Source organism: Anneissia japonica, unplaced genomic scaffold (assembly GCF_011630105.1).
Source record: "Anneissia japonica isolate Jap-2015-1 unplaced genomic scaffold, ASM1163010v1 scaffold287761_len698747_cov189, whole genome shotgun sequence".
Lineage (NCBI taxonomy): Eukaryota > Metazoa > Echinodermata > Crinoidea > Comatulida > Comatulidae > Anneissia > Anneissia japonica.
The window spans coordinates 397800-425236 of NW_022715691.1; the positions used below are offsets into that span (position 1 = coordinate 397800).

Below are 27437 nucleotides of genomic sequence, written 5' to 3' on the forward strand. Positions count from 1 at the left end.
CTACTGTTGAACCTCGCTTTATTTTATTATTTAACTGTAATTTAACTATTTTATGCACGGTATATGTGATTTTAATATTTGTCTTGTAATTTGTATGTATATTCTGTGTACAGTATTCCTAGCTCAGCATAACAAATTCCATGTACATGACAATTAATGGAATCTTCATAGGAACATTGTTTTGCTTTACCAGACTTGTTTTTTTCACAAGCATTTGGGAACGTACTGAGTTTTCTGTACGACATCACATCAGGTTGGGTGAAGCATCACTCCTATGCTATTTTCCTGACGCAAACTCTCATCGAAAAAAAAATAGAATCTTGAAAATTGAATCATAGAGATGGAAGAAAGAATTGTTGGTATAGCATGATTCATTATGAAAGTATTTATTACAATATTTACAATTTTTATTTTTATAACTTTATTTCATAGGGAGCCAGTGGAGAATCAGGTTTCCCTGGTTACAAAGGACACAGTGGTAGGGATGGTTACGCTGGTCGGCCAGGTGTGCCTGGCACCCCAGGTTGCAATGGATCAATAGTAAGAATATTTTTTAATTGTTAGAACAACCCTTTGCTATGAAATGGACTTGTCTTCTCAGTGAAATAACCATTGATTGAATTTGACTTTTTTTTTGCTATGCCATTTTCTTTAATACTACTTGTAAGTGCAGTGGAAACTCTAAATAGGACTAACTTTATCCAGAGACCACCTCTTTTAAGGGACCACCATTTATGGTGTCCCAGTGGAGACAATCCTATCCTATAACATTGCACTAACATTCTATTTAGGACCATTAGGGTTTTGCTCAATTATTAGAATTTACACTGTACCGACTTACCAAAATTTTAAGTCTATTATCTCATTAAAATAGTTTTTAAACAGAAAAGAAGTTTATTGTATGACCATTGCATCTGAAATAACCATGTATGTATAATTCATCATGTGTATAATAGTGAAGGGTTGTAGTTACGAGGTGAATGGGGCCACCCAGCTTGTAAGTTTGCCACCCACTGTGAATTTAATGTCGTGGCCCTCCACTCACCTTTTTTAACTCTCTTGCCCATCCTTAAAATCCACTCTTATTATATAGTGTTTACCAATGTTATCACATAACCACCATTAAAATGTCTACCACCTACTCTTAGTTTTCTACAGCTACAACCCTGTAATGTTGTTATCCAAAGTGTTCTTGAAACAAAGAAATTCTGGCATTTATACTAATGTATGTAACAAATAACATACTATGTACCGTTTACATATACTATTACATTTATCATCTCCTCATTCGCAGGGAGATCCCGGAGTACCTGGTCGCCCCAGCCCCCCAGGACAAAAAGGACGTAGGGTAAGCATACTTTATTTTTGTTACTTATCTTGAATTCAGAAGCCAAGTTGCCACTTGCAGAATAGAAAGAACATTAAAATAATAATACAGTATATATAGTAATTAACATAATAATTATAATAAATTAACATTAACCCTTATCATGCTGAAAATCGCTGGTGCGTGACATTCTGGCATGCCAATTTACTTTTACGAAACTACATAATTACACAACAGAAATTAGCATCTCTCTTTAAATGAAATTTTCACATATTTCTTGAACCCTAAACAAAAAACTATTTATAAAAAAAATAATCCTCATAGCACATATATTCTATATGTGATACTGGTTTGTAAAAAAAATAGTTTTACAATCATTGAAATGTTCCGTTTCCGCCATCCAATTTGGCCTATTTCTTTGTATAGGCTAGGCCTAACTTCGTCTAGGCCTAGGCTAGTCCCTAGTCCTACCTCGTCCCCGCTGCACCACCGGCGATATTAGCTTCTTCCCCATCATAACCATTACTCTCATCACTCTCACTAGTGATCATCAAAAACATCGTGATGGCTCGTTCCACAGTATATCGCTGCTGCGCGGCCATACTGAAACTTTCAAAAATAAGTTGACATTTTTGTTTGATTTATAAAATATTTTTCAATAAAAGTTGTCAAGATTTTTGTTTATTCGAGAAGTTCAAAGTGTAAGTAACCCGGATGCAAAAACAAATGAGCATCAGAATGATATATAGACAGTATACAGGGCGAAATCCATGTATACTTGGATGTGTCGTACTAGGCGCGCCTAGGGCATTCAACGGTAAATTTTTCGCTGTTGCACTATTGTGCCTATGGGTTAATAATATAAATTAAAAATTGAACAAGCATGAGAATTCTTGTACTATAGGTTAAATTGTTATCCTTTAGCAGACAACCTAAATTTGTCATAATTATGTGAACCTCTACTTCTAAAAGTACATCAATAGATATTTATCCTGTCAGTCTGTGCCTGTATTTGTATTTTTTATCTATCATGATATTAAGTAATCTTTTTCTTCATTATTCCAATAGGGACCAGACGGACCAAAGGGCCCCAGGGGTGATCCAGCACCGATTGTGTTGGTACCCAAGGGTGATGGAGGTGACCAAGGTATGCGTGGAAGTCAAGGGCCATCTGTGAGTTGTGTGTTTATGATTAGAAAATGATAAACATAATAATAAGAAAAATAGCAGATTAAGAATTGATAACAAACATTTTATAAATACTATTATAACACACACATAATATTGTTTATTTACCCCATTTTCTCACTCTTCATGGGAATTTAGTTCCACTATGCATTTTTAGTTCCATTCGTGCATTTTTTTTACATCTGTTTTTGCCCTTGGCATGGTGCCTATTATACTATATGACAGTCAACCTATTACAATCTTTTGATTGGTTAAAGAGACGCTAGACTTATATTTAGGAAAAGGGCAGATTTTTTTCAAAAAATATCAATTAACAAGAATCTCAATTCAAAAGAAAAAAGGATTGATTTTTTTTATAAAAATATCAAATGACAAGAATCTATTTTTGGTGTGTTACAAAACAAATAATGAATGTATTTTATTCGAGCAATGGAAAGAATATTTTCATTCATTAAAAAATTGACTGTTCCATTCAACTCGGCTCTACCTCTATGAATGGAAAAGTCAATAAATATTCTTCTCATTGCGCTCATAAACATTTATTATTTGTATAATAGTATTGTTCTTGTAGTGTGTTTTGAGAATTTGGTATATAAATGTTTTTTTAAATATTAAACAAAAGAACTGATTGAAATTTTTTTTTTTTTACTTTTTTAAAAATGGTTGTAATTAAAGCTTTAATTAATAATCCTCTTGTGCATATTTTGGTTAACATTTTTTACCTTCGCTTGTGCTATTGGAAAGGAAAAAAACCTTATAAGACTTTCTTTTTAGAATTTGCTTCTTAAGCCTACAAGCAATGACCAAATTTTTTATTTCACAGTTTCTAAAATAATTTCTTATTTTTGTTTTAGGGAAGACAAGGAGAAAATGGACGAATAGGATTTAGAGGGGAGACTGGCGATACTGGTGAAAAGGTAGCAACGAATTCATTAATAAAAGTTTTGCCCTTTTGTTTGTCTTTAATTTGATTTGCAATAAAAAAAAATTATTGAAACCTTTTTGTGCATCTGTTGTTCATGAATCAGCATAAAAAAATCTTGAAGATTTATGTCATCAATATTTAACAGTGGGTCACGGAAGAAAAAAGAAAGTAATATTCAACTCTGAGGGTGCCATAAAGTGACATAACCTCAGCCCCACCATGGTTGAACTCTCTACATCTGAATGTTTCTGTCTGGGCTCTCCACATTTCAATTCCTGAAACCACCACTAATAGTAATTTGTAGGAAGGGTTTGCAGTTCTGCTTCTGAATGTTAAGGTTGGAGGTTCAGCCCTCTCTGTGCGCGTTTCAAGTGCCTGGACAAGGAACTTTACCCAGGGTTGTCTCTATGGGTACGTGGCTGATTACAGATTATAGAATGTACCTACAGAGAACTGGATATCTGTTCCACGTGTGCTTGTTCCAGTGACCACGGAAATAATGTGAACAACTTTTTGATTATGTCTGGGTGGCTGTATTCTGAACGAACGAATAAATGATAAAAAAATGTCATAAATGAGTTATGAGTAAACATATTGGACAAGCAATTCTGGGCCTAGCCATTGTTTATTATTATTTAACAAGCCCAGTCAAGAAAGAATGTGAGTGAGGTGAGGGGTGGTGCCAGCGGGGTTGGTCGGGGGGGTGGGGTTGCAGGGCCTCCATCAGGGAGAGCTGTTGGGCGCAGTGAATGTCAGACTGATTGCCAAGGTGGGTCCCGGAAAATAAGAACTGATATATTACATATTGAATTGTGTTAAAAATTGGAAAAATGTTAAGTTTAAAAATTCAGAGAACTTGATTGATCTTGAAGTTTAGCAACACTTCTCAAGGAAATGTTGAATTTGTTTTTAGGGTGAAAGAGGACCAATTGGACGAAAGGGCGAGAGAGGAGGAAAACCAGGACCAAATATCAACCTCAAAGGCGAGCAAGGACCTAAGGTGTGTTATACCTTTATAAATTTTTCCAATTCTTAAAATATAGTGAGTGCATCTGTAGGTTAATGGTAAAGTTGTTTACTTTCCAATCTCAGAATCCTGGCGAAAAAAATCCTGAAAATAGCAGGGGTTTTTTTCACACAAAAAAGTCCTTAAGTGTCACGGTATGTGACCTATCAGATTCGTATCCAGGAAGTGTGCATATGCATCATCTGAAATCGAAAAAGGTCCACATTTTTAAGACAAGTGAATATGTACTGACTATAACATTTTTAAATTTCTGTAATAATACTTAAAAGCGAATCTTAAATCTTTAATAACCAGTAATGAGGTAAGACCAAACTAACAAAATTTATATTTTATAGATATGAAATAAAAACCTTTATATGTATTTTACTCATTCTGTTTTTAATTTTATTTCTTTATCGCCATTGTTGTACTTTGTTATGTGGTTCATGTTTTAATAATATTTTGTTTTCATATAGGGAGAACCAGGCGAGCCTGGTCTACTCAGAGGGGATGGCATGAAATCTGATAACATTAGAGGCCCAAGGGGCATAAAGGTTTGTACAGTAGTTAAGAGTTATTAATACTGTAGAAACACTCAATTACAACCCCTTAAATTTATGAGTTTTTGGTTTTACGATGACAAAATATTGACAATGATGTTATAAATACAGTCCCTATTTTTTAAACATTATTTGTTATGAACATGATTATATAAACGCTCAACTCTAATGTATTTATTTTTTCTGAATCCCAAATTTACGAGTTCTTGGTTTTACGAGGACATATTAATCTTGACAGTGATGTTATAAATATAGTCTCTATTTTGTGAACATTTGTTTTATGAACACTATTTTACAAGCTTTCAACTTTAATGCATTTCTTCTCCTCTAAATCCATGGAATAGGCCCGAATCTGGCTTTTCGCATGCTGTCCTTTACCGGCATTACGCCATATATCCAACAAGCCATCCCACTATGAAATCACCAATTCATTCATTTTTTTGTCTTTACTTTTCAAGGGTATAAAAGGCATGCTTGGCATGAAAGGAGTAAGAGGACCGACTGGAGAAATGGTAGGTACCAACCACTGAACATTCTAAGTTACTCTTCATTCTTTAGGTTTTTGACCCTTTCATGTATTTTGTATTTGGTTTAAAACACTTTAGGGACCTTTGTGGATAGCAGTGATGTCACTGATTCAGGCTATTTAAATAGAATATTTTTTCTTTAATTCTTAAGGTACCGTATGTTTCCTCAGCTCCTGTTACCTGATAAGTTATCAAAAAGCTGAAATTTTTTTGTTATTCTATAAAGACTCAAAGTTTCCAATAAATCATTCCATTAGAATTAGGATTTTTGTTAAATACCGTAAAACCTCGAATAGAAGCCCAACGGGGCTTAATCTGGAGAAGAAGCCCATCTAGAATTGAAGGCCCCTCTTTAGTTTGCAAAAGTAGCCTTGAAAAGAAGCCAATCTTTTCATGAAAGCATTGGCTTTTTTCGAGATAGTACAAATACATTGTACATGATTCTTCAAAGAAACAAAAACATATTAAAAACATGCTTGGTTTATACAGTAGGTGAGTTTAGGTGATCTAATGCTGGTTAATAGACTCCATGGCACAGATTAATGTTACAGTTTTTAGTAGTAATTCCCAAAATTTACAGCATAAATTTTGAATAGAATCCTCCTTTTTACTTTGCAAAAGTAGCCTTGAAAAGTAGCCCATCCAAAGTTCACAAAATAAAAGAAGCCCAGGGCTTCATTTTGAGGTTTTAATATGGTAGCTTCGAATGCGGGAAAACTTACTTCGACCGATATCAAATCGTTGCACCTCTGCTGTCAATTTTACAAACGACCACCATGGTTGTTTGCTAGGCTTTAGATATTACGCAGGTGGTTGTTCTTCCAGATTATCACATTTTCTTTGACTAAAAACTGTTGTATGCCCATGTATAGTCATGATATGCCCATATTATGGTCATGATGTCTAAGTTTTTTGTTATTCTGGAGAGGGTTTTAGGAACATTATGTGTTGTTTGTCATTATGGATTATGTTAACTGTCTTTTCTTTTTCCGTAGGGTGGAAATGGTAGTGTTGGTATGGTTGGTGAAAAGGGGCTTCCTGGATTTGCTGGACCAAGGGTAGGCCAATGTTTCTTACAAATATTATTGTTATTCTTAATAGTATTATTAATTTTAGCAGCTTCAAAACTATGTTAATATGCAAAAACACATCTGTTTACTACTCTTGATTATCAACTTAAAATACAAGAAGCGCTTTACATGGGGAAATCTGTCACTTAACAAACAACTCACTACAATATCACTCCAATATTTGTTTATTTATTAACCATATTTTGGGTGGGGACCCTTACAGAACATGTCTGATGTTCAGGAGCCCACTTAAATACAAAACTATATAATGTATATAAATATATAGCCTATCTATCAATTAATCATTACATACAGCGAACACTTAAATACAAAAATATAAAATTTGTATAAAAATAAGGCAATAATTAAAAAAGCAGACATACAAACTGACTTACAAATCACTCTTTCTTCAGTTTCATATGTTTTATTAGATGCATTACTGCATTGGTATTATTTAATGTTTATGCAAAGTTTAGTTTTTTTATAGTTTACATGAAACTGTACATGATTGTGAATTTTTACCTGTGCACTATTATTTATATTACAGGGTCCACAAGGTGACCCGGGCAAAAAAGGAGTGAAAGGATTCCGTGGAGTTCCTGGAGACAATGGACCACAAGGATTAAGAGGAAGAGACAGCCCTCCTGTAAGATCTCATTTCAATAATTAAAGCTGGTTCTCCACTAGACAAATTTATTCGCATGTAGTCGGTTCACCTCCTGAGCTCTGATTGGTTTCGCATTTTTTTCGCCTCGCAAAAAGTAGAAAGAGTTCCAACTGCTGATTTTGCTGAAGTGAAAAACTCCGATAGAAATGTGAATGCGAATGCACGTGAATTAACGCTTTCAATTCACAAGAATAAATTTGTCTAATGAAAAACAGGATTTAAAATATATGATTTTACTCAAAGCCTCTTTTTAAAGGAAACAATGTTGAATTAAGCAACTCAATTTATATCTATGAAATTTGATTTGAAATGAGCATATGGAGAGGAACAGGAGTGTATAAAATGATACTTTGGTATATGAAATAATAATAATAGTATTTATTGGGGGTGAAGGAATATGAGTACATAAAGAGAAACATGGGTACATGTAAATCTCCAATTTTCTTTAATGAAAATCATAAAAGAAATGCATACTTTAACTTCAGGCATGCCCCCCCAAAAAAGGTTTACTCCATTAATATTCCAAAATTTACCTTTGTTCCTCCTTATCAGCCACCCCCTCCCACCCTCACATCAGTACTCCTAGATACGTCACTGATTATATTACAATGATATAGACTAAACCATTTCTCTTTTTTAAGGGTGCTCGGGGAGATTATGGAGAAGATGGAGACCCAGGACCCAAGGGAGAGTCGGCAGTGGTAAGTTTAGCATCATTGAACAATTTTGTGGCAATGTGTACCTGGTTACTAATGGAACTTTCTCGAGTGTCAATCACAATTAACTGACCAATCAGTGTCCACCAAACACGTGTTGTCCCAGAAAACGCACATGATTTTGTGCATTACGCTGTTGTTTTGTCAGACTTTAGCAACAATATCCAATGGTCTGGGATTATCGTAAAGATTCATTCTATGTACTTGATTCAATATTTGTGTTTCTCGAGACTTTTTCTCCTGAAAGCCACACATTAAACCTATAATTATCACATAATCTTTATCTGTATTCTCATCTGTTACTAGTTCAAGGGATTTGCCAGAGGAAGACCAGGCTCACCAGGTATTAAGGGTAATAGGGGTCCCACGGGCTCCAAAGGCCAGCAAGGTGATCAAGGACCCTTCGGCCGTCCTGGATTACGTGGTGGTCGTGGTGATCCAGGGTTCAAGGGCCGTAGAGGTACCACAGGAAGGAGTATAGACGGAGAACCTGGAGACCCTGGATCCGAAGGTAATGATATATATATATTCTATCAAAGCAAATTATAGTAAGGTTTTGAGTACACAATATTAAATAGAAGCCAAAGGAGCCATTATTTCCTGAAAAAATTGCCTTTGGCCCCTACAGAATATCTATAACTTTAATATCAATATTAAACATAGAAAACTTATAACTATCACATAAACGTTTAAATAAATCTTTTCATATAACATCAGCATGACTAAGAAATGGATTTAAAAGACCTCTATTTTGGGTACACCAGGAGGCACATGCAAATTGACTAAAGAAACTAAGTCAAAAACATAATTAGGATTCATTATCTTAAAAAGAAAGAACCATGTCAGAGAGCATTCTACTATTACTAAGCAAATAAATAATAATAACATAGGACAAGTCAAGTTTTTAAAATAGGTCTAATAAATGTTCTCTGAACATGTTCAATCCGCTAAGCCTGATTTGGAGAAATAGAATTAAAATTTACTGTAAAGAACTACAAGTTGGGCCTAATAATGGTTTTATATAAGGACATCAGAACTTTCCATCCCTTAAGAGTCTGCAGTTTCTCCAAATCAAGCCAGGCATTTTATTAGCTTTAGCAACAATATGATTAACATGGCAACAAAAATACCAAGCTCTATAATGTGCTGAAACAGATTCAAGGACCTGGTCACCAATGTAATATTAAACTTAATGTTTCTTTTTCAAGGTAATAGATAAGTGTTTGCCTTTGTCAATATTAAGACAGAGTTCCCAATCCCTAGCCCATGTCACCAACCTACACAGTTCCTCCTGAAGAAGAACGTGATGCTATATAACTCTGAATAATTTAACATCATCAGCCAATAAAAGTGACTGAGCAGAAATGAAATGTAAAGGTAGACATTGATAGATAGATAAATAAATTAAATAATAATGGCCCTCAGGATTAAGTACTGAGGTACTCCAGATATGAATGGTAACCAGTCTGATGATTGTCCGTCAGTAACAACCAGTTAAATAAAGATCAAGAAAGTCCAAAATAAAACATTTTTGAAAGAAGTAATTCATGATTAATAGGATGAAATGCCTTAGAGAAGTCTGTAAATCACGTCACACTGCTTCTTGCTGTCAATAGCTTTGTATGCTGTAGCAAGAAGCAGTGCAAGGTTAGTTTGACAGGACCTTCTCGGAACAAAAGCCATGTGGAAAAGAACTTAAAACAGATGAAACATAAGTATGCACTACGTCATGCACAATTCTCTTAAAGATTTTTGAGAGAGTTGGCAGGAGGGAAACTGGGAGGTAATTGCAAATATGTTTTTTAGAACCACTATGGCCCTTTAGTCAAACTGCAGATTGTAGAGCGGTTTTCTATTCATAAATCAAACTGCTGGTTGGCGTAATAGGTTGCTCAGTGATCACTGTGAGTAGGCATTAGCTGCACATATTAGAATGATTTGTTAAAGTAGTATGTGCACTGACACTCTTCGTATAGCTCTTCGTGATGGGAAGAAGATGAATAGATTGATTGTGCAGGCCTCGAATTTTACCGCGGCCATTGCCGACTGTGCCCTCCCATTTGGCCTTGGTACCCCTGAAAATGAAGCACGACGACGGCCACTACTTGCCTGCCCTTTTGCAGCCTTGAATTCGGTGCCCTCAGGATGCTTAATATAGATCGATTGACACGTAAAATAAATCTAAATAAGAACATCGAAATCTTGAAAGAAAACACAAAAGCCGAAAAAGTAGGTCGCCTAGGTCTAGATAAGGTTGCAGTGACAGAACAAGAGAATTTCCATGTGTGTTGATACAAACTGTTTTTGCAATTACTGTTGTGTGCACATGCATCTGACTCGAGTGGTAATTGCAGTAAACATGTACTGTAGTTGTAAACATGTGCATGCTGTACAGCTAGCTTTGGGCGATCTGACGTCATCGCAGCTCAAGCGTGTGAAATTAACCTAATTGGTTGACACTCGGCTAATACTAGTTGGATGAAGGCCAGTTTAGAGGTGTGGCCTCCTCTCCGATGACGATGCACTATGCAACAACATCAGATATTGAACTTCTTGAACTTTGACTGTTTTGTTTACGATTGGCGACCACCGCAAAAAACTAAAAGTATTGAATCGATAATTAATAGTTAATACTCTAAACAAAGTCATTTTACCATTGACAGTGATGGTTTGGCTTGGCCTAGGCCTAGCTTGCCTAGGCCTACCTTGCCTAGGCCTAGCCTGGCTAAGAATCAAGGCACTCGCGAGAGATTATAGTACTGAGGCTAAATCAAATTTTGCCTTGGGTGTCCTTTTATATTTGAAATTTTGGCCTTGGTGCCTTTCCATTTGGCTTTAGTGCCTTTCAAAATCATGTTATACTGGAGGCTATTTGAGGCACGTTGTTGCAATGGCTATAGAGTTGTAGCCAAAATTGAAATTCAAGTTATTGGTATTTTCAGATACCTGAGTATGTGATCTTTAAAATGAGGAGACATTCATTGAAATTGGACATTTCAAGCCTCAATTGTTGGAAAGTTAAAGCACAGTTAAAGCATTTAGAATCAAGATAAACATGATTTTGAGTAATTGCCTTTCAAATTTATTTGTACATATATTGTTTAATAGAATGAACTATCAAAATAACATTAAATAAAGAACTTGTTGACCACTTCCAGAACTAATACTTTGGTAATGATCTATAGTGAAAAACAAATTTAGATTTTTAGGCAATTTATTGAGCTCCATATTTTATAGGTCATTTACTCAATACTGGCCTGTGCGACAACTTACCATTTCACTACGACATTGCTCATCTGGCCTTGCCATAAAATCCCCAAATTCGAGGCCTGATTGTGGTTACTGAAGTTTATTAGTGGTTATTAGTGGTTATTAGGTAGGCCTGACCTAGACATTTTTTTAATAGATTAAAATGTACTGTAAACATTATGAATTATTTCAGCATTGCCTTATTGTTTTATAAGTCAATCACCTTGTTCTCTCAAAACCATTATACCTTTGTAGGCCTTGCCCATGACAGTCTAGTCATGTCAACCAGCACTTTGTTAGGTTCGCTGTGTGTGCTCATAGCTTGGCCTAGCAACAAATTATTATTCCATCGCGATATACTATAGTAAAATCACCCAAGCTTTTGAGCTTTTTGCACATAAGACGCAAAAAATCGGAGGCACTATATCAATATAGTAATCAGTCGGGTATAGGAAAACTCAGTGCAAATGAAAGTGATGATGTCACCACTGACTTATAATGCGTATTAATACTCATTAAGTATTATTAGTTATTTCTTAGGCTAATTAATACTAATTACAATTTTGTATTATTATGAAATGAATGAAAAAAAATGTATGCTACTAATAACCACTGTGCCTCCACAGGTATTCCTGGTATTAAGTTTGGAAGTAAAGGAAGTCGTGGTGAAAAAGGTGAAAAGGGAGAGATAGGGTATACTGGCTTCATCGGATTTAGTATCCCAGGTGTTCGTGGAATGGACGGTGGAAGAGGACAAGATGGACCAGAAGGACCCGAGGGACCGAAAGGCTATAAAGGACTTCAAGGTACAAACTTTATGTGATTATTTTAAATGAACAATTCAAATTTTTACTTAAACTAAAGTTTTTCCTTACCTTTTGGGTCGCATTACTTTATATCTTTAATATGTACCACAATATTGGAAGACAAAATGGTGGGGGGGGGGGTGAAATAGGAAAAAGCTGCCCACACCCTCCCCACTCTCTCTATGGATCTATCTACAAATGCTGAACAAAAATCACAAAAAAATCATGGACCCCATTGGAATTAAGTTTCTTAACTTTATAAGTTATCCATGGCATCTTTTTTCATATTTCTTGTTATTCATGTAGTTTTTTTAATTAATTTTTTATTGCATCATTTTTATGCTGTTGTAATTTGAAATTTTTTATGTGTGATGCTGAACAAAAAAGAAATAAAACATATACTTCTAGAATTTTTAATTAATTAGGGGAGTGGGAGTCTACACCCCATCTCTCCCCATTGAAAAAATTCATCTGTATGACCAAGAAAATGGGTAGGGGTTGACAATAGTGTTGAAAGGCATATTTCCCTTGTTTTGTTACTGAAAATGTGTCCCCTTAATATGGGTGTCCCTTTAATAAATAAATTGTCCATTTTATAGGGTTGTCGAAAATAAGCTTTCTGTTCCCATAGCAGTGTCTGATAAGTTGTTTCACTACTTGTTGCAAAGTGATGTCTAATGGTTTATCTGTAAATTTTCAGGGCAAAGAGGTGACGGTCCAGATGGTCCAATTGCAGGAGATAGAGGAGATATTGGGCCAAAGGGACAGAAGGGTGACAGGGGACAAAATGGGCGAAATGGCACCCCAGGACAACCTGGCAGTAAAGGTAAAATCTTAATTGACAGTTCATTCTAGGCTTGATTTATTTGTGGATGACGACTCTCATACCAGTTCCCCTTCACCAGATTTTGCTTCTTCAACATAATTGCTTCTCTCCAAAAAATGATTTTCATGATGTCACCTCTAATTTCATTATTGTGGTTTCATCGTTCCTCCACTCTTTTTACTCAGAACTATACTCATTAACATTTTTCCTTATTGCTTTGCTCCATATTGCACCTCTCATTCCTATCAATTTTTTTTCATCTCGCTTTCTCATTGCCATTGTGTTCTTCATTTCATCTTCCTCCTCTCATTCTTTTATTCTTTTACTTGGTGTTTTATTTTATTCGTCCTCCCTTCATTGCTTTTATTTCAATGTTTTTCAGGCGAGCTGGGAGGGGTCTGTGAAGGGTGTCAGGATGGGCCTAAAGGCATAAAAGGAGATGGTGGCCCACAGGGCTTCGATGGACCAGATGGTCTGAGGGGAGATAAAGGCATCATTGGCCCAAAAGGTTTCATGGGTGATGAGGGAGCTTCTGGTTCAAAGGGTTCTACTGGACTTCAAGTAAGTTTCTGTTGGTATTTAAAGCCCTGTCAAGATTAACAAATTTTGTTTGACAAAAAACAAGTGATGTACATAAATATGGTCATGATCACATCACATCATGAACATATATATGCATATCATGACCATATATAGGCACATCATGACCATATATAGGCATATCATGACCATATATAGCTTATATATATAGCATATATAGTTTCTATCATCAACCAATCACACATGCGCATTTACAATTTCCAGTTTCTTATTGCCCAGTGATTCGATCATCATATTGTTGGTATCCGGATCGGGATTTTCTCGCATGGACGGACAGCAGCTAACAGTTAGCAGGATCCGGATCCTGCTAACCGTTAGCTGCCGTGTGAGAACATAACCTTAACATATCGTAATTTATCTTATCTTATCTTTTTAACACTCAGTGATACCCAGTACCCAGTTAGTATAGTCTCCAGTTATGTGGTTCTGATCAACAAGAGAAATGATTTAAACACGATTGTATTTTTATTCTCTGTTGAAGCATCTGGAAACCAAATTTCATGTGAACCAAGTTGGGCATATTGACCAATAAATATATCTTTTTATTTATTCTTTTGTATTTTATTTATTTACTAATTGACTGGATGCAAAGGGAAGAATATTTGCATTGAAAAATGGACGGTTCCATTCAACTATAAAAGAATAGAACAGTCCATCTTTCAACTCGGGGGGTTTTCGCCGGAATGCGGGCCGCTTCGGCGGTGCCGGATCCTCTGGTTCCCCCTGTCCCTCCTGTCCCTGGGGATGGGTTCCATGTGGCCGGCGAGACGCCTTTGGACGACTCGTCCAAGCATCTTGAGTCGGAGTCTGAGGACTCTGTCCTCGGCTCCGATCTCTCAGCTCGTGGCCCAGGTGATGCCGCCCATCCTTGACCATTTGGGGGTCTCTTTTGAGACTCCATGCCGGGGTGGTGTTGGGGGCGGGCCTGTGGGGCCGCCGGCTCCTGCGCGTCCCGCCCACCCTGTCCCGGTTGTGGTACTCCACCCGGACCTCATCCTTCGCCTGAATTCGCAAGCAAAATCCAAGCCGGTCCCCGAGGACCATATCAAGCTGTTCATTCAGGCGCCGCCCATTCCTCGCGCTGCCAAGGGCAGACTGCGGGAGGATCAGAAGCTCTCTTCTACAAGGTATGTTCAATAGTCGACCCCCTTGGCTCGGGTTCCTTGCTTAATCTGTCTTTTAAAACGGCCTTTTTTGTGGCCGTAGCGTCGTGGTGAGATTCACGCTCTTTCCTTGGAACCGGGCCATATTCGATTCGAGCGGGGCGGTGTTCGTCTCATTTTCAGAGCTGATTTCCTAGCGAAGACACAGACTTTGGCGTATTCCCCTCGGTCTGTCTTCATTCCCACCATTTCCTCGCACTCTTCAGTGCGGGAGGACAGGGTTTGTTGCCCTGTGCGAGCTCTGCGGTTTTACATTCATTGCACGCGTCCGTTGCGCTGCACGGATTCGCATTTGTTTGTCTCTTCAGTTCGGCCCCATGGGCCTGCTTCTGTTGATACCATTGCTCGCTGGGTGGTTTCGGCCATCCAAGCCGCTTATGCGTCGGCTCGCAAGCCTCCGCCTGCCCACATGCACGAGGTTCGCGGCACGGTGGCTTCTTGTGCACTCTTTCGCGGGGTCCCCCTTGCCGACATTCTGGCAGCGGCATAGTGGAGATCGGAGACTTCGCTTTCATCTTGCTACTTGCGGGATGTCCTGTCGACCCAGGCGTCGGTAGCGGCTGCTGTGTTGAAGCCATCTATGTAGGTAAGTCTTCTGGTTTCTGATCACGCCCTCCTCTTTACGCTGCTAATCTGGCATTTAGTCGGTTATTCAGGTAAGTATTCACGAAATAGACTACACAAATCAATCATGCTGTTGGTACCCTCACCGTGATCGTGTCAATCTTTAGGGAATGAGGACGTTTGTTAGGGAGACGGTTCGCATTTGTTTTTTTCGAAGGGGTGTTCCGTATTGGGAACAATGGCAATTAGTTCGTTATCCAGGTAAGTATCTCACTCATAGACTGCCAACATCACGATTGATTTGTGTATATTGTCTTAGGCAGCATTCAACAAATTATGTTCACAAATTTGTCGGCCGACAGAGTAGGTCCTAAGATTAAAGTTTTGTTTTACCTTTTAACTAGGGAGAACCGGGCCCACCTGGTCTTGCAGGGTTACCAGGCCTTGAAGGTTTACCAGGTGAAAGGGGTAAGTGAATTTATTATTATTCATTAATTCTGAACCTGTCCTTGCATACCCCATTCCGATTACGTTTTTGACAACCCTATACATTTTACTCATAGTCTTCAGTACTATGAAAAACATGAAATTAAAATGTTTCAGTTCCTGGAAGCCACGCAGAAAAACCAAAATTTGTAGACTATTTATAGAATATGTGTCGAAGAAACTAAACTAAAGTGTTTAAAAACATGGCATAAATGAATAAGTAATTATAATTTCTTTATAATATTTCATATATTACTAAATATAGTATTTTTGACAGAAAAAGTTGGGAAAATTAATCATAGAACTTCTAAAGAAATGTTTAATATTTTGAATAATATGGTTGATAATTTATTTATATATTTTTAAGGTGCTGATGGAATTTCTGGTAGTGATGGACCAGAAGGATTAGAAGGAAATCCGGGGCAAAACGGTGAACGGGGAGATGCTTTTGGAATGCCAGTAGAATTACAAGTGAGTAATAACACTTACCTCTCTTGGGCAGATATTCCAGTGGGATAGGGGGTTTGCCAAAATATGAGATGGTGATTTCAGATTTCAGTGAGAAAATTCAAATAAACACAATCACACACATTGAAATGTTGGTGATTATTTTTTCCATTTTCAGTTGGTCAAAAGTAAAGAATAACAATCTACATATTAGTCAAACTTAGGCATCAATAAGTAGAAATTGTTTGGTCCTAAGTTGGCAATATATTGGAAATATAGTTTCCGGTGGACCCCACCATGGACCCCAGCCATCCCCCAGCTTTAGCAGGTCAATTCAAGCTATTCCCCCCTCCCCTCACAAAAATATGGAATTTCCACCATTGCAACCCTCCACACTTTTATAATAAGCAAGAATGTACTGAATATAAAATGTGTTATTTTCTATAATAAAATTAAAAGAGAATTTTGAATCCATTAATATTTTGACCAGCAATTTAACATTGAACCAATATCTGGACGTTAAAGTTGTTGGAGTAATGTAAAATCCAAGTTCCGATCTAATCAGCACAGAACAGAAACAGAACAAGAACAATAGCTTTCTCTGCTAATGCAGGAAATGCTAATTAAGTACAATACTGGAGTGCAATAAAAGTGGAATAAACCACTGTCTGTTGTTTAAAAAAAGGATAATAATAAAAATAATAATTATAATAAAACTAACGAAAACTTGTGTGAGGGCTCAAAGTCCACTTAAACTTTAAACATGATTTTTGGACCCTACTTAACCATTTTACCAGACGGAATACATGGGGTGAGTGATATTTGCAGTGGCTTTAAAAAAAAGGGTGTCCGGTACCTATGGCTTTTGCATGCCTTACTACTCTTGGGAAAAACCCTGCTCGATTTTTTTGTTCCTATGCTGTAAAGTATGCTGTGCGTCTGTGATGCTGGCATCAAATTCATTGAAATTTCCAAACACCTGTTGGTTATGGTTTTTTTTTTTGCATACATTTAGTGTTGGTAATGTAATTGTGCCCTATTGCTTGAAAACAGTATTGGATAAATATAAAGCAATACACAAGGACTTTATTACCCTCCCCCCTTCCATCCAATACTCAAAATAACCTATTATTGCCTATTTTGATGAAATCCAGAAGGAAGAAATTGGTTGACAGTTGACTTCTCAAAATGATAATCAGACTATACCAAATATGCAATGACTGGTTTAAAATTAGAGCACATATAAAGTCTCTAACATTTTTACCTGAATTAAGAATTTTTTTGCATACATTTAGTGTTGGTAATGTAATTGTGCCCTATTGCTTGAAAACAGTATTGGATAAATATAAAGCAATACACAAGAACTTTATTACCCCCCCCCCCCACCCATCCAATACTCAAAATAACCTATTATTGCCTATTTTGATGAAATCCAGAAGGAAGAAATTGGTTGACGGTTGACTTCTCAAAATGATAATCAGACTATACCAAATATGCAATGACTATGGTTTAAAATTAGAGCACATATAAAGTCTCTAACATTTTTACCTGAATTGAGAATTTTTTTGCATACATTTAGTGTTGGTAATGTAATTGTGCCCTATTGCTTGAAAACAGTATTGGATAAATATAAAGCAATACACAAGGACTTTATTACCCCACCTTCCATCCAATACTCAAAATAACCTATTATTGCCTATTTTGATGAAATCCAGAAGGAAGAAATTGGTTGACGGTTGACTTCTCAAAATGATAATCAGACTATACCAAATATGCAATGACTATGGTTTAAAATTAGAGCACATATAAATTCTCTAACATTTTTACCTGAATTAAGAATTTAAAAATATATACATATATATTGAGCTCTTTTTAAAGAAAAGTCTTTGGTCCATTTCCTGTGTTTCCTTATTTCTGTCATTACAAATAATGTAATGTTTTACCAAAATGGCTGCATAGGAACATTGGCCTTGCAGCTGGTCTGGTTTAAGTTAAGTTATTAATGCAAATTATTAATGCTTCTTGAAAAGGCCCCATTCAGCCAATGTACGTGGCAGAAATGTTGATGAATGTCCCAGGGTCACTCAAGGTCTGGGACCTTTAGCTAGTGAAAGATCATAGATTTTTTTAAGCCAGTTTTACACTAGGCAAATTTATTTGTGCGAATCAAAAACATCGGTTCTCTTCGATTGGATGTGCATTTTTCGCTTCTCAAAAAGTAGAAAAGTTCAAACTGCTGATTGTGAAAAACTCCAATAGAAATGTGAATAATTCACTTGGTGTAAAACTGGCTTTACGCCATTGGATTGTTGGCAATAAACCGAATACATCATTATAAAAATTACTTTTATCGGACATGGTGCTATCAGCCGTCGGTGAACTGTCAATATTCTGCATTTGGTGTGCCTATCAAATGAAATGAACTGAATATTTCACTTACACAGCATAGAGTAGGTCTGCGGAAGTGTAGTATACTGAAAAATTGCTGACTGATTTTAAAAAGTCACTGCACTTGGGCAGCACAACCTTTTTTTTTTCTTTTGGCCTAATGATAATAATACCATTTTTCTATGCATAAATTAAAATAAATTGCTTCATTTAACAAAAAAAAACGGATCTTTTTGTTAAAAAGTTGAATTTCTGTATAGTGTTGCTTTATATAAGAACTCGCAAATCAAGAGAGTTTTGATGAACCTAGAATCTTATCGAAATTTTTTTTTTAGGGTGATAAAGGCGTAACAGGCGATAAAGGAGCTATCGGTCTACCAGGTGTTGAAGGAAGTGAGGGTCCACGGGGACCAAAAGGTGTCAAGGGAATTGGTTTTCAGGGCGCAAAAGGGGAAAAAGGGGAGGATGGACCAAGGGGGCTCAAAGGCGCTTTAGGACAGAAAGGACAAAAAGGTAAGGAACATTCTTCCAACAAATATTGCGCTTAATAATCCTGAATCTACAGTTGTGTTACTACAGGCTAATAAAAATAGTTTTCAACAAATTCATTGTGACAGTAAAAATGTGACCAATAAGAAAAAGGAAATTCTGTCATTGTGCCAAAGAACAGTTGGGACATGGGTGTAAGCAGGGGGGGGTGGTATGAAGACGTGCCTCCTTCATTCACTGGAATAAGGATCTAGTTGCATTCTCAATCTCCGCACCTCCTCCTCCCTCCAGGATGAAACAAGCCTATGCCTGCCCCTGAGAGATATTTAGAATGCGTACCATGTAAAATCTTGGCTTGGATTAATTTAGTATAAACCATGGTGTTCATATTATGCCTTATGAAATGAAAACATACCAAGTTACCTATTGTGGATTGTATGTACTGTACTTACATAATGTAATAATAATAATTATATAATACAAATTATACTTTATTATACATATTATATTATATAAATACTATATTTTTTTTTATAACCAAGTGCAATTTTTAAAATACTATATCCATAGTTACATTGTTACATTATCTTTACACTATTACATTATTATTACACTTTCTTTCAAAACTTACATTTAATACTTACTTTATATTTGGGCCTTTTATATTTTGATTTGAGCATTAAATTATTGTCAGTAAGTATTTGTATTTACTATGTATTTTCTATGTCAACTGGAATTATACAATTAAATAATTTTTTCCCTGAGAATTTCAGACTAAAATTAATTACCAGTTAAAAATATAAATATTCATGGCAAAACCGTATTTATGGATCCCTTACAGGTGATGATCGAATGGATGTTGCTGTACCTGGACAGAGAGGTGCACCTGGTCTTCCAGGTGATCCAGGAGTTCCTGGGCTTGATGGATTATATGGAGACCCAGGGATCAAAGGTGTACGGGGAACCTATGGTCAGGAAGGTGATGTAGGCCCTCAAGGATCTAAAGGCCTTCCTGGAATTCCTGGAATCCCAGGTTAGATCATTGATAAATAATTGTTACAGCTCAACAAGTTTGCACAAAGAACACAATATGCAGCCTCCACTATTCTTAAAGAGAATATGTTACATTCTTACAGTGGAAGTATAGTTAGACGTCTGTGTAATCTCGCAGTATAGATGGACAATGATAATGATCAATTTATAGAGTGAATATATTATGGAGACCTCCATGCACTTAACATACACATGAAAAAAAAGGGGGGGAAATACCCCGGAATAAGAGAATAATATTTAAATTTAACCCTAAATACATGCTAAACTACTCCTTAAACTAAGCATGGTTGGCCATTGATTCCAAGGGGCTCATCTGCTCATTAAAATCCACATATTAGACCAAGTTACAAGTGAGCAGGTAACACACATCTCCATTTTATACCTTGTAATATATCAGCTACTTATAATTATTAGATACTGTTACCAGGTGTTCATATGATTTAACCATGTAGATTTTCACCTTACTAACATAATGGACCAGGTGGTCATACTAGGTATGCTAAACAAGCTAAAAAAAAATAATAAAATTACAGGTGTAGTCTGACAACCAGGAAATCTGCAAACCAGGTGTAATTTCCTAACCCATATCATGGGTTAGTTTCTGTCATTGTTATATGCTCAGTAGGTCCATGATTAAATTCACTATTGCTCCACAAGCCAAAATAACGAATTAAAAAAAATAAGTCCCTCGCTCTTTTTTCTGGAAGTTGTGCAGTGTTCGGAACCCACACACATGCCGTACTGTACATAGAACCAGTGGTTTAAATGTCTTATTTGTAAGATTGCTTTTGATTAAAAATTTAATTTGATCGCAATCTGCTACTTTTTAGAATGGAGCCTATTTTAGGTTATTGGTTCCAGGCCTGATAAAATTGCATTTGTGCAAAAACCTTTAACATTTCTGTAGTAACTTTCCTCCTAATAACTGTTCTGAAGAACTAGCCATTAATAAAACATATTTATACTCAGGAAGAGATTTTCGATACTTCCTCAATTTCAATGAAATTCCAAGAAAAAAAAAATCAAAACAATTAAATTTACATATTTTGTCATAAAAATTATTTAAATGGCTTCAACAACATGAAACTTGGTACTGTCAATAGATCCACTGTATGACATCATCTGACTATTCTAGCGTTTGTCCTAACAATTTGGTGGCAGTAGAACAGTGTGGGGGCCCGCCATTTTAGACAGTTTCCCCTATTGAACTGGATCAAGGTTAGGTAAAGAGCTTCATGGTTCTACTATTCAAACTCAGTGGTAATTCCACCACCAGTTTAACTAATTAATCTAAGCTGCTCTTCATTTTACTTCAAAATGTGATATGCCCATATTTGGGTGTAGTATGACATCATTCCCATATATGGCCACATCACACAGGTTTGTCACATAGAATTTGATAGTGTGAGCTGAGTCTTTAGCCCTGTCCAGACTATCAAACTTTATTTGACAAAAACATGTGACATGCCTAAATATGGTCATGATGACATCACATCATGACCATATATAGACACATCATGACTATATATTGGCATACAACAGTTGTTTTGTGAATAGGGCTTTAGATTTTGACGAATGCTTTTGACAATCATTCCCACTTGTTGTGCCCTATTTTCCTAATCCTGAATCATGTCACTTATTATAATATCATATTTCTTTCAATCATCTTGTAGGTCTTGCTGGGCCTAGAGGTGATGTTGGTATAAAAGGCGAAAAAGGTTCCCCTGGTCTAGAAGGACTAGACGGATTTAATGGTTTTGATGGGTTCCCTGGTGGTGTTGGACAGGTTGGTGATTTCGGGGAGCCTGGAGCTCCTGGGTTTCTTGGACCATCTGGAGAAGCAGGCTTGAAGGGCGAGAAGGGCGACAGAGGACCGTCAGGTTTATCTGGCCTATCAGGTAAGATGTGGAACTAACAATTAAAACTGGGATTATAACCTCAAATCAAAACTTTTTCTTTGTTTCCTGGTTGAATGACTTGTGGTTTGTTTGTTTGTTTGTTTGTTTATTGCAATTTTTCCACACATAAATAATACATTGACAAAATGAATTTCATTTATAAACTGAACAGATAATAATATAACAGTATTTAAGACTAAAAATTAAGGATGACAATTCATATTTCATCAATAATTATAATTAAATGTAGAACTGAAAATATGATATGTGTGGATGGAGTTCAATATAGGTTCAATGAACTTTAAGCAATGAACACCAGTAAAATATATTAACAATAAAAAATTCGGAGTACAACGTAAATGAAATATAGTAATAAAAATCATGAAAATGGTTGTTTGGCTGTTATGATGCCTTCCAAATCTAAAGAAAGTATATCTTATCTGTAAACATTATAATGGCCAACTCTAATTCAGGGGACACCCTATTTTAAGGGGACACCCCTATTTTAAGTGGACATTTGATTTGGTCCTAAGGGAAAAAGAACTGGAACTCATCTTATCATTCATATTATAACTTTATTTAGTAAGTGCTATATAATTATTTATTTTACGCAGATCTGTTCAATGTACCACCCGCTATACTTATATCTTTGCCTTTTTTGGTCAAATAAATTTTAACAATATACTTAAATATTTAAATCGCTTTGTATATTTAAATATGTTATTAGCATTTGATTTCAAATTAGAAAATGTCATCTTTGCTTGTATTTTGAATGTTATCACCTGACCATCCCTAACATTTATTTCTTGCACCTCAACGATCTTCCTCCATCACGTTACATGATTCTCGACACCCTGCTTTCCTGTCTTTCCATGCTTGAACTTCTCAATTTTTCACTTCCTTTTTTCACTTTGTTCTTTGCCTTTCATACAACCTCGCTCTCAGTTCCGCCACATCCTCTCTTTCTTTCTAACATTATGACCGGTCTTATGTAGGCCCTATTATAGTTAAGCTTAAATTTACCCCTTGTGTATATTTATTGTAGTAGTATTGTATTTATTTGGTGGCTGATATTGTAACAAACTTGAATTAAATTTAATTTAATTGTCATATTGTTTTTTTCACTGACAGGTCAATCTGGTTTACCCGGTATAAATGCAATTTCAGCCGAGAAAGGTGAAAGTGGCCTCGGATTAGATGGCAGAAAAGGTGTGGCGGTGAAGGGTAATACTGGGCCACCTGGTTTCCGAGGACCAAAAGGGTTTCGGGGTACTCGAGGTAAATAAACAATGATAATCATTTATTTTGTGTGAACAGCAAGGATAACTCACGAAAGTCCAAAGAAGAGTTCCGGTGGGGTCCTTGTGGTGGTGATTTAGTACACTGTCTCTTTTCAGAAGAGTGTACCGCGTTCTCTAGCATGCATATGGGTCATAATGCACACAGGATCGACAGCTTCAACATCTCATCTGAAAGACGGTACACTTTTTAACACCTGCACGTTAGCCCTACAGCTAAAGCGCAAAGAGAGACTTAAAAGGGGATAAAAAAAAAACCACAGTTCAGTGTACACACAGTGGCTACCACCAGTTTAGCCAACTGCACTCTTGCTAAAAAGAATTGGTTATGAGTGTTAACAAAATGAAGAGGATGATGATGGTTATAATGGTTTATAAAAGTAAATAATTCACCTACCAATATGCCTATTTTAATTTTGTAATCAGTGCAGTTGTATATTTTGTAATTTTGTTTTGCTAGGTCTAAATGGTTTCCGAGGAGGATTTGGAGACATAGGTGCTAATGGTGTGGCTGGTGCTGTAGGAGAGCCAGGACAAAAAGGATATGTTGGTATTAGAGGGGATAAAGGTCAACTAGGCAGACCAGGCTTAGTAGGAGACTTGGGGGAAAAGGGTGTCAGAGGTAAGAAAAGGGACTGCTGGCAAACCATTTTTCATAGGATAGTAAAAGGGTGGTAAAAGTGGGAGGAGCATGCAAAAAAAGGGGGGGGAATTTGGCAAAGAGTGAAGCTCTGGCATTATAGAAAGGTGCTTGCCTTCCAATTTCAAAGTCTGGGGTTCACATCACATAAAGAAACTTTATACAATGGTTCCAAGTTACAAAAATTCATTTTTCGGAAATCTTGTTAAATAAGCTTTCTTTTGCATTTTATTTTGCTGCTGTCTTAATTTCAGGGAGATTTCATTAGACGTTTCAACCCATTACTTAACAATGGACTGAAAGCATCCAAAGAACTATCATTGTTTACCTAGTTCTCACTTTCAGTTGTTTGTTCATCACATCATTTAGCTTGCTTATTGATACTTTATTGACACTTTATTACTTAATCACCAACCCTATTGGCTATAATATTGACTTTTTTTCATTGGTTAATTCTGTAACGCTTCTGGAATATCTGTTTGTAATGTTGAAATATTTTTCATTCCTGATGATGTTCTAATAAAGAAAATATCGTTTGAGGGGTTCTGGGCTATAATTTTTTTCTTTTTTCCCCTTTTTCCCCCTTTTTTTTACCTCCCAAAAAGGTGGGGGTGGGGCAGCCTCCCCCCCCCAAATCCACCCCTGAAGGTGAAGGTAGTCCCATATTCATTATTGAACGTAGGGGAATGAGCTGTAAGCCCATCGTACTAAGCCTCTGTATTGTGTGGTAGGGTTCCAGTTTCTTTCCATGCTGCTTTTCTTCTTCCACCAGTAGTGAACCGCCGTGTACCCATTTATACTCCTGGGTAAAGAGAAACAAACGTAGATAAAGTTGCCTTGCCCAAGGACATAAGCAAATTGCACAGCGAGAGTTCCGAACTCCTGGCCTCAAGGTTGGGAGTCCAAGCCACAACCAATACGCCAACCGCTTGTACATGATATCCGCATGGTTTACAGGTTCTTACTATTGTATTATAATATTGTCAGTGTGAATGGGTGTTTGTATTCTTTCAACTCGGTACCCCTGGTCACATAAAGCCTGATAGTATGAACGGAGCTCTAAGCCTTTTGAATTAAGAAGAAGATTGTGTTGATGTCGAAAGTAGGTAAGCAAAGTCTGGTATCAGACTTGTGTGACACAACTTCACATTTCCTGTCTTATAAATTATACTTTATCATCCTCATTTTTTTAACGGTCTTATTTTTAGGCGATATTGGAGATCGTGGACCACAAGGGGCAGAAGGGCCAGATGGCTTCGACGGATTTGCTGGACGAAAGGGTAGTGTAGGATTTAGAGGAGAAACGGGAATAAAAGGATTGGTTGGTTTTAATGGACCACCAGGAATAAATGGTAAGAATGGGATATTTATATCGTTGACTTGTGAGGTCGCTACTCCCTTCCATATATACCATCACAAACAGAAGCCAAAAATACATAAATAATAACAATTATGTTTAGGAGAATTATTTTCTTCCAGAGTTCTGTTTTGTTGGTCTTTAGTTATGTATGTATGTGCGCATGCTCCTCTTCTTAACTTCCCTCTACAGTAGCCTAATGTGGTTCGGGACCTCCACTGCCAATCGGGTAATTCGTATTGCCAGATCAGACATTTTATAATCTCAATGATTATAGTTAAAATAAATTTGCATACATACGACGGATATAAAAGAAACTTGTATTATTTAAATTGTAATTTGTTAAACGTACAGGAAAAATAATTCTTTTGAATGAAGACGAAACTAAAATCATGCCGGTATAAAACAAAACATAGATTTGTATTTTAACTATAGAATGCAGTCTCTGATTGCTTTGTAGGCTAACAAAGTTTTTCGATTAGCAGGCCGTAGCATACCCTGTAGTTCATCCTAGTAACTGTCCGCCACTGGTTAGGAAATATAAAGTAATCAAGGGCACTCTTATTAAGCACTCGTTAAAGATCTCATCTTTTGTCATGATAAGAATGCAACGTATCAATTAACAGTTACTGTAAGTAATTGGACTACTAATTGATTTATTATTTAATTCTGAGGAAAAAAATAATATTTTTGTCATGACATTTTAAAAATGAAATATGCTAATGCTCACTAAGGCAGATGCAATAACAAGCCAAAAACACGATTTTATTTTTATTTGAAATAATCTACATGAGGTAGGTTTGCTAGTCTGTAAAACAGTGTCAAACATGTTTTTATTTACTGCTTTTGTGATTATTTTCATGTGTAGGTGATAAGGGAGTTAGGGGAGATCCAGGGCCGTCGGCACAAGATGGTGCCAAAGGTCAGCCTGGCCTTGGAGGTGATACTGGGATACCAGGGTTACCGGGCCAACGTGGTGGGAATGGCAGACCAGGTCCCAAAGGTAAGATTAAACTAGTAACATCGTTGATGAACAGCAGTTCTGTATTATGGATATAAGTGAGACTATAGTCCGACGGTGGTCGTCCAAGGAGATTCCATGGAGAACGCAAAGCCACATAGAGCAGAGTTTGTTCTTACGACCATTGTACGATGCATTGACTGCCCAGCATAAAATTTGCTAAAATTTATCTGTATTCATATTATTTTATATGTTGTACACATACTGGGAGCTGCTTTTTCCTTTTTCTATAATTAGTATTAATTTGCAAAATAAAAATGTTATTGATAATAATAAATAATTATTGCAATGATAACGTTAATAATAATAATAACGGGTCCAAGGTTTTTAAGGCAAGAAAACAATCAGCAGATACTTTTGGAACATCCTCTAGTCACCTGTAAATTTTTTTTTAAGCTATAAAAGATAATTGATAGAAATATGTTGTTATTGTCTGCTTTAGGTTTGGTAGGATTTATTGGTCAAACAGGAAGCAATGGTGAGAAAGGTCAACGCGGTGTCAAAGGGCGAAAGGGCCCCGATGGAGCAGATGGAGAAAGGGCAGGAATTGGCCCTAGAGGATACGTAGGAATTAAGGGATACACTGGGATAAGAGGTCTGCGGGGAGAAATGGTAAATAAAGCGCTTGAGTGCAAGAACTAAAGCGATAGAATAGAGTTAATATAAAAATACAAGCGGTAAACAAAGCAAGATTCTTTTAAGAATTTGTATATTTTTAGGCTGTTAGTTTACTTAGTTTACAATGTATATGATGTGTTGGCTGTGTTTTGTAAGATAATCTATTTAGACTGTCTTTAATAACCTGCAACACCAACATTTGCTCCAGAATTCTAGCTAAAAAATCAGAAGTAAAATTGTTTATTTAAAATACAGCAATCATATAAGTTCACTTCCAACTATTCACAAATTTAACAGTTCTAATGATGCAATGTAGATATTTTACTAAAGTTAAGCACCCGTACAGTATTTAAAACTGAAAACTATTCCCCCATAGGCTTATATTACTATTACTAGTTTAATGTCAGCGTTAATATAGCGAGCGCCGTTCATGTAAACACTTTAGATTAGCTTACGCAGGCATAAGCTACACCAGCCTTACTTTGTGTGTGTGAACATACCCTTAACCATGGACTTATTATAAATAGGTTTATAGGTCCATGACTTAA

The 27437-nt window shown here is 36.4% G+C and overlaps 1 protein-coding gene across 1 annotated transcript in view; it reads left to right on the plus strand.

The window, feature by feature from the left end:
* Positions 1-27437, plus strand: part of LOC117109298 (collagen alpha-2(IV) chain-like) — a 55008-nt gene that overhangs the window by 10687 nt on the left and 16884 nt on the right. The window contains exons 5-28 of the mRNA XM_033251567.1: positions 433-540; positions 1295-1348; positions 2396-2500; positions 3370-3432; positions 4354-4440; positions 4923-5000; positions 5465-5518; positions 6529-6591; positions 7151-7249; positions 7912-7971; positions 8293-8497; positions 11862-12041; positions 12742-12867; positions 13250-13428; positions 15599-15662; positions 16048-16151; positions 18851-19028; positions 19846-20037; positions 21731-21955; positions 23087-23233; positions 23714-23875; positions 25102-25245; positions 26119-26253; positions 26714-26883. Coding sequence (XP_033107458.1) covers positions 433-540; positions 1295-1348; positions 2396-2500; positions 3370-3432; positions 4354-4440; positions 4923-5000; positions 5465-5518; positions 6529-6591; positions 7151-7249; positions 7912-7971; positions 8293-8497; positions 11862-12041; positions 12742-12867; positions 13250-13428; positions 15599-15662; positions 16048-16151; positions 18851-19028; positions 19846-20037; positions 21731-21955; positions 23087-23233; positions 23714-23875; positions 25102-25245; positions 26119-26253; positions 26714-26883 — 2982 coding nt within the window. The remainder of the gene's footprint in view (positions 1-432; positions 541-1294; positions 1349-2395; positions 2501-3369; positions 3433-4353; positions 4441-4922; positions 5001-5464; positions 5519-6528; positions 6592-7150; positions 7250-7911; positions 7972-8292; positions 8498-11861; positions 12042-12741; positions 12868-13249; positions 13429-15598; positions 15663-16047; positions 16152-18850; positions 19029-19845; positions 20038-21730; positions 21956-23086; positions 23234-23713; positions 23876-25101; positions 25246-26118; positions 26254-26713; positions 26884-27437) is intronic.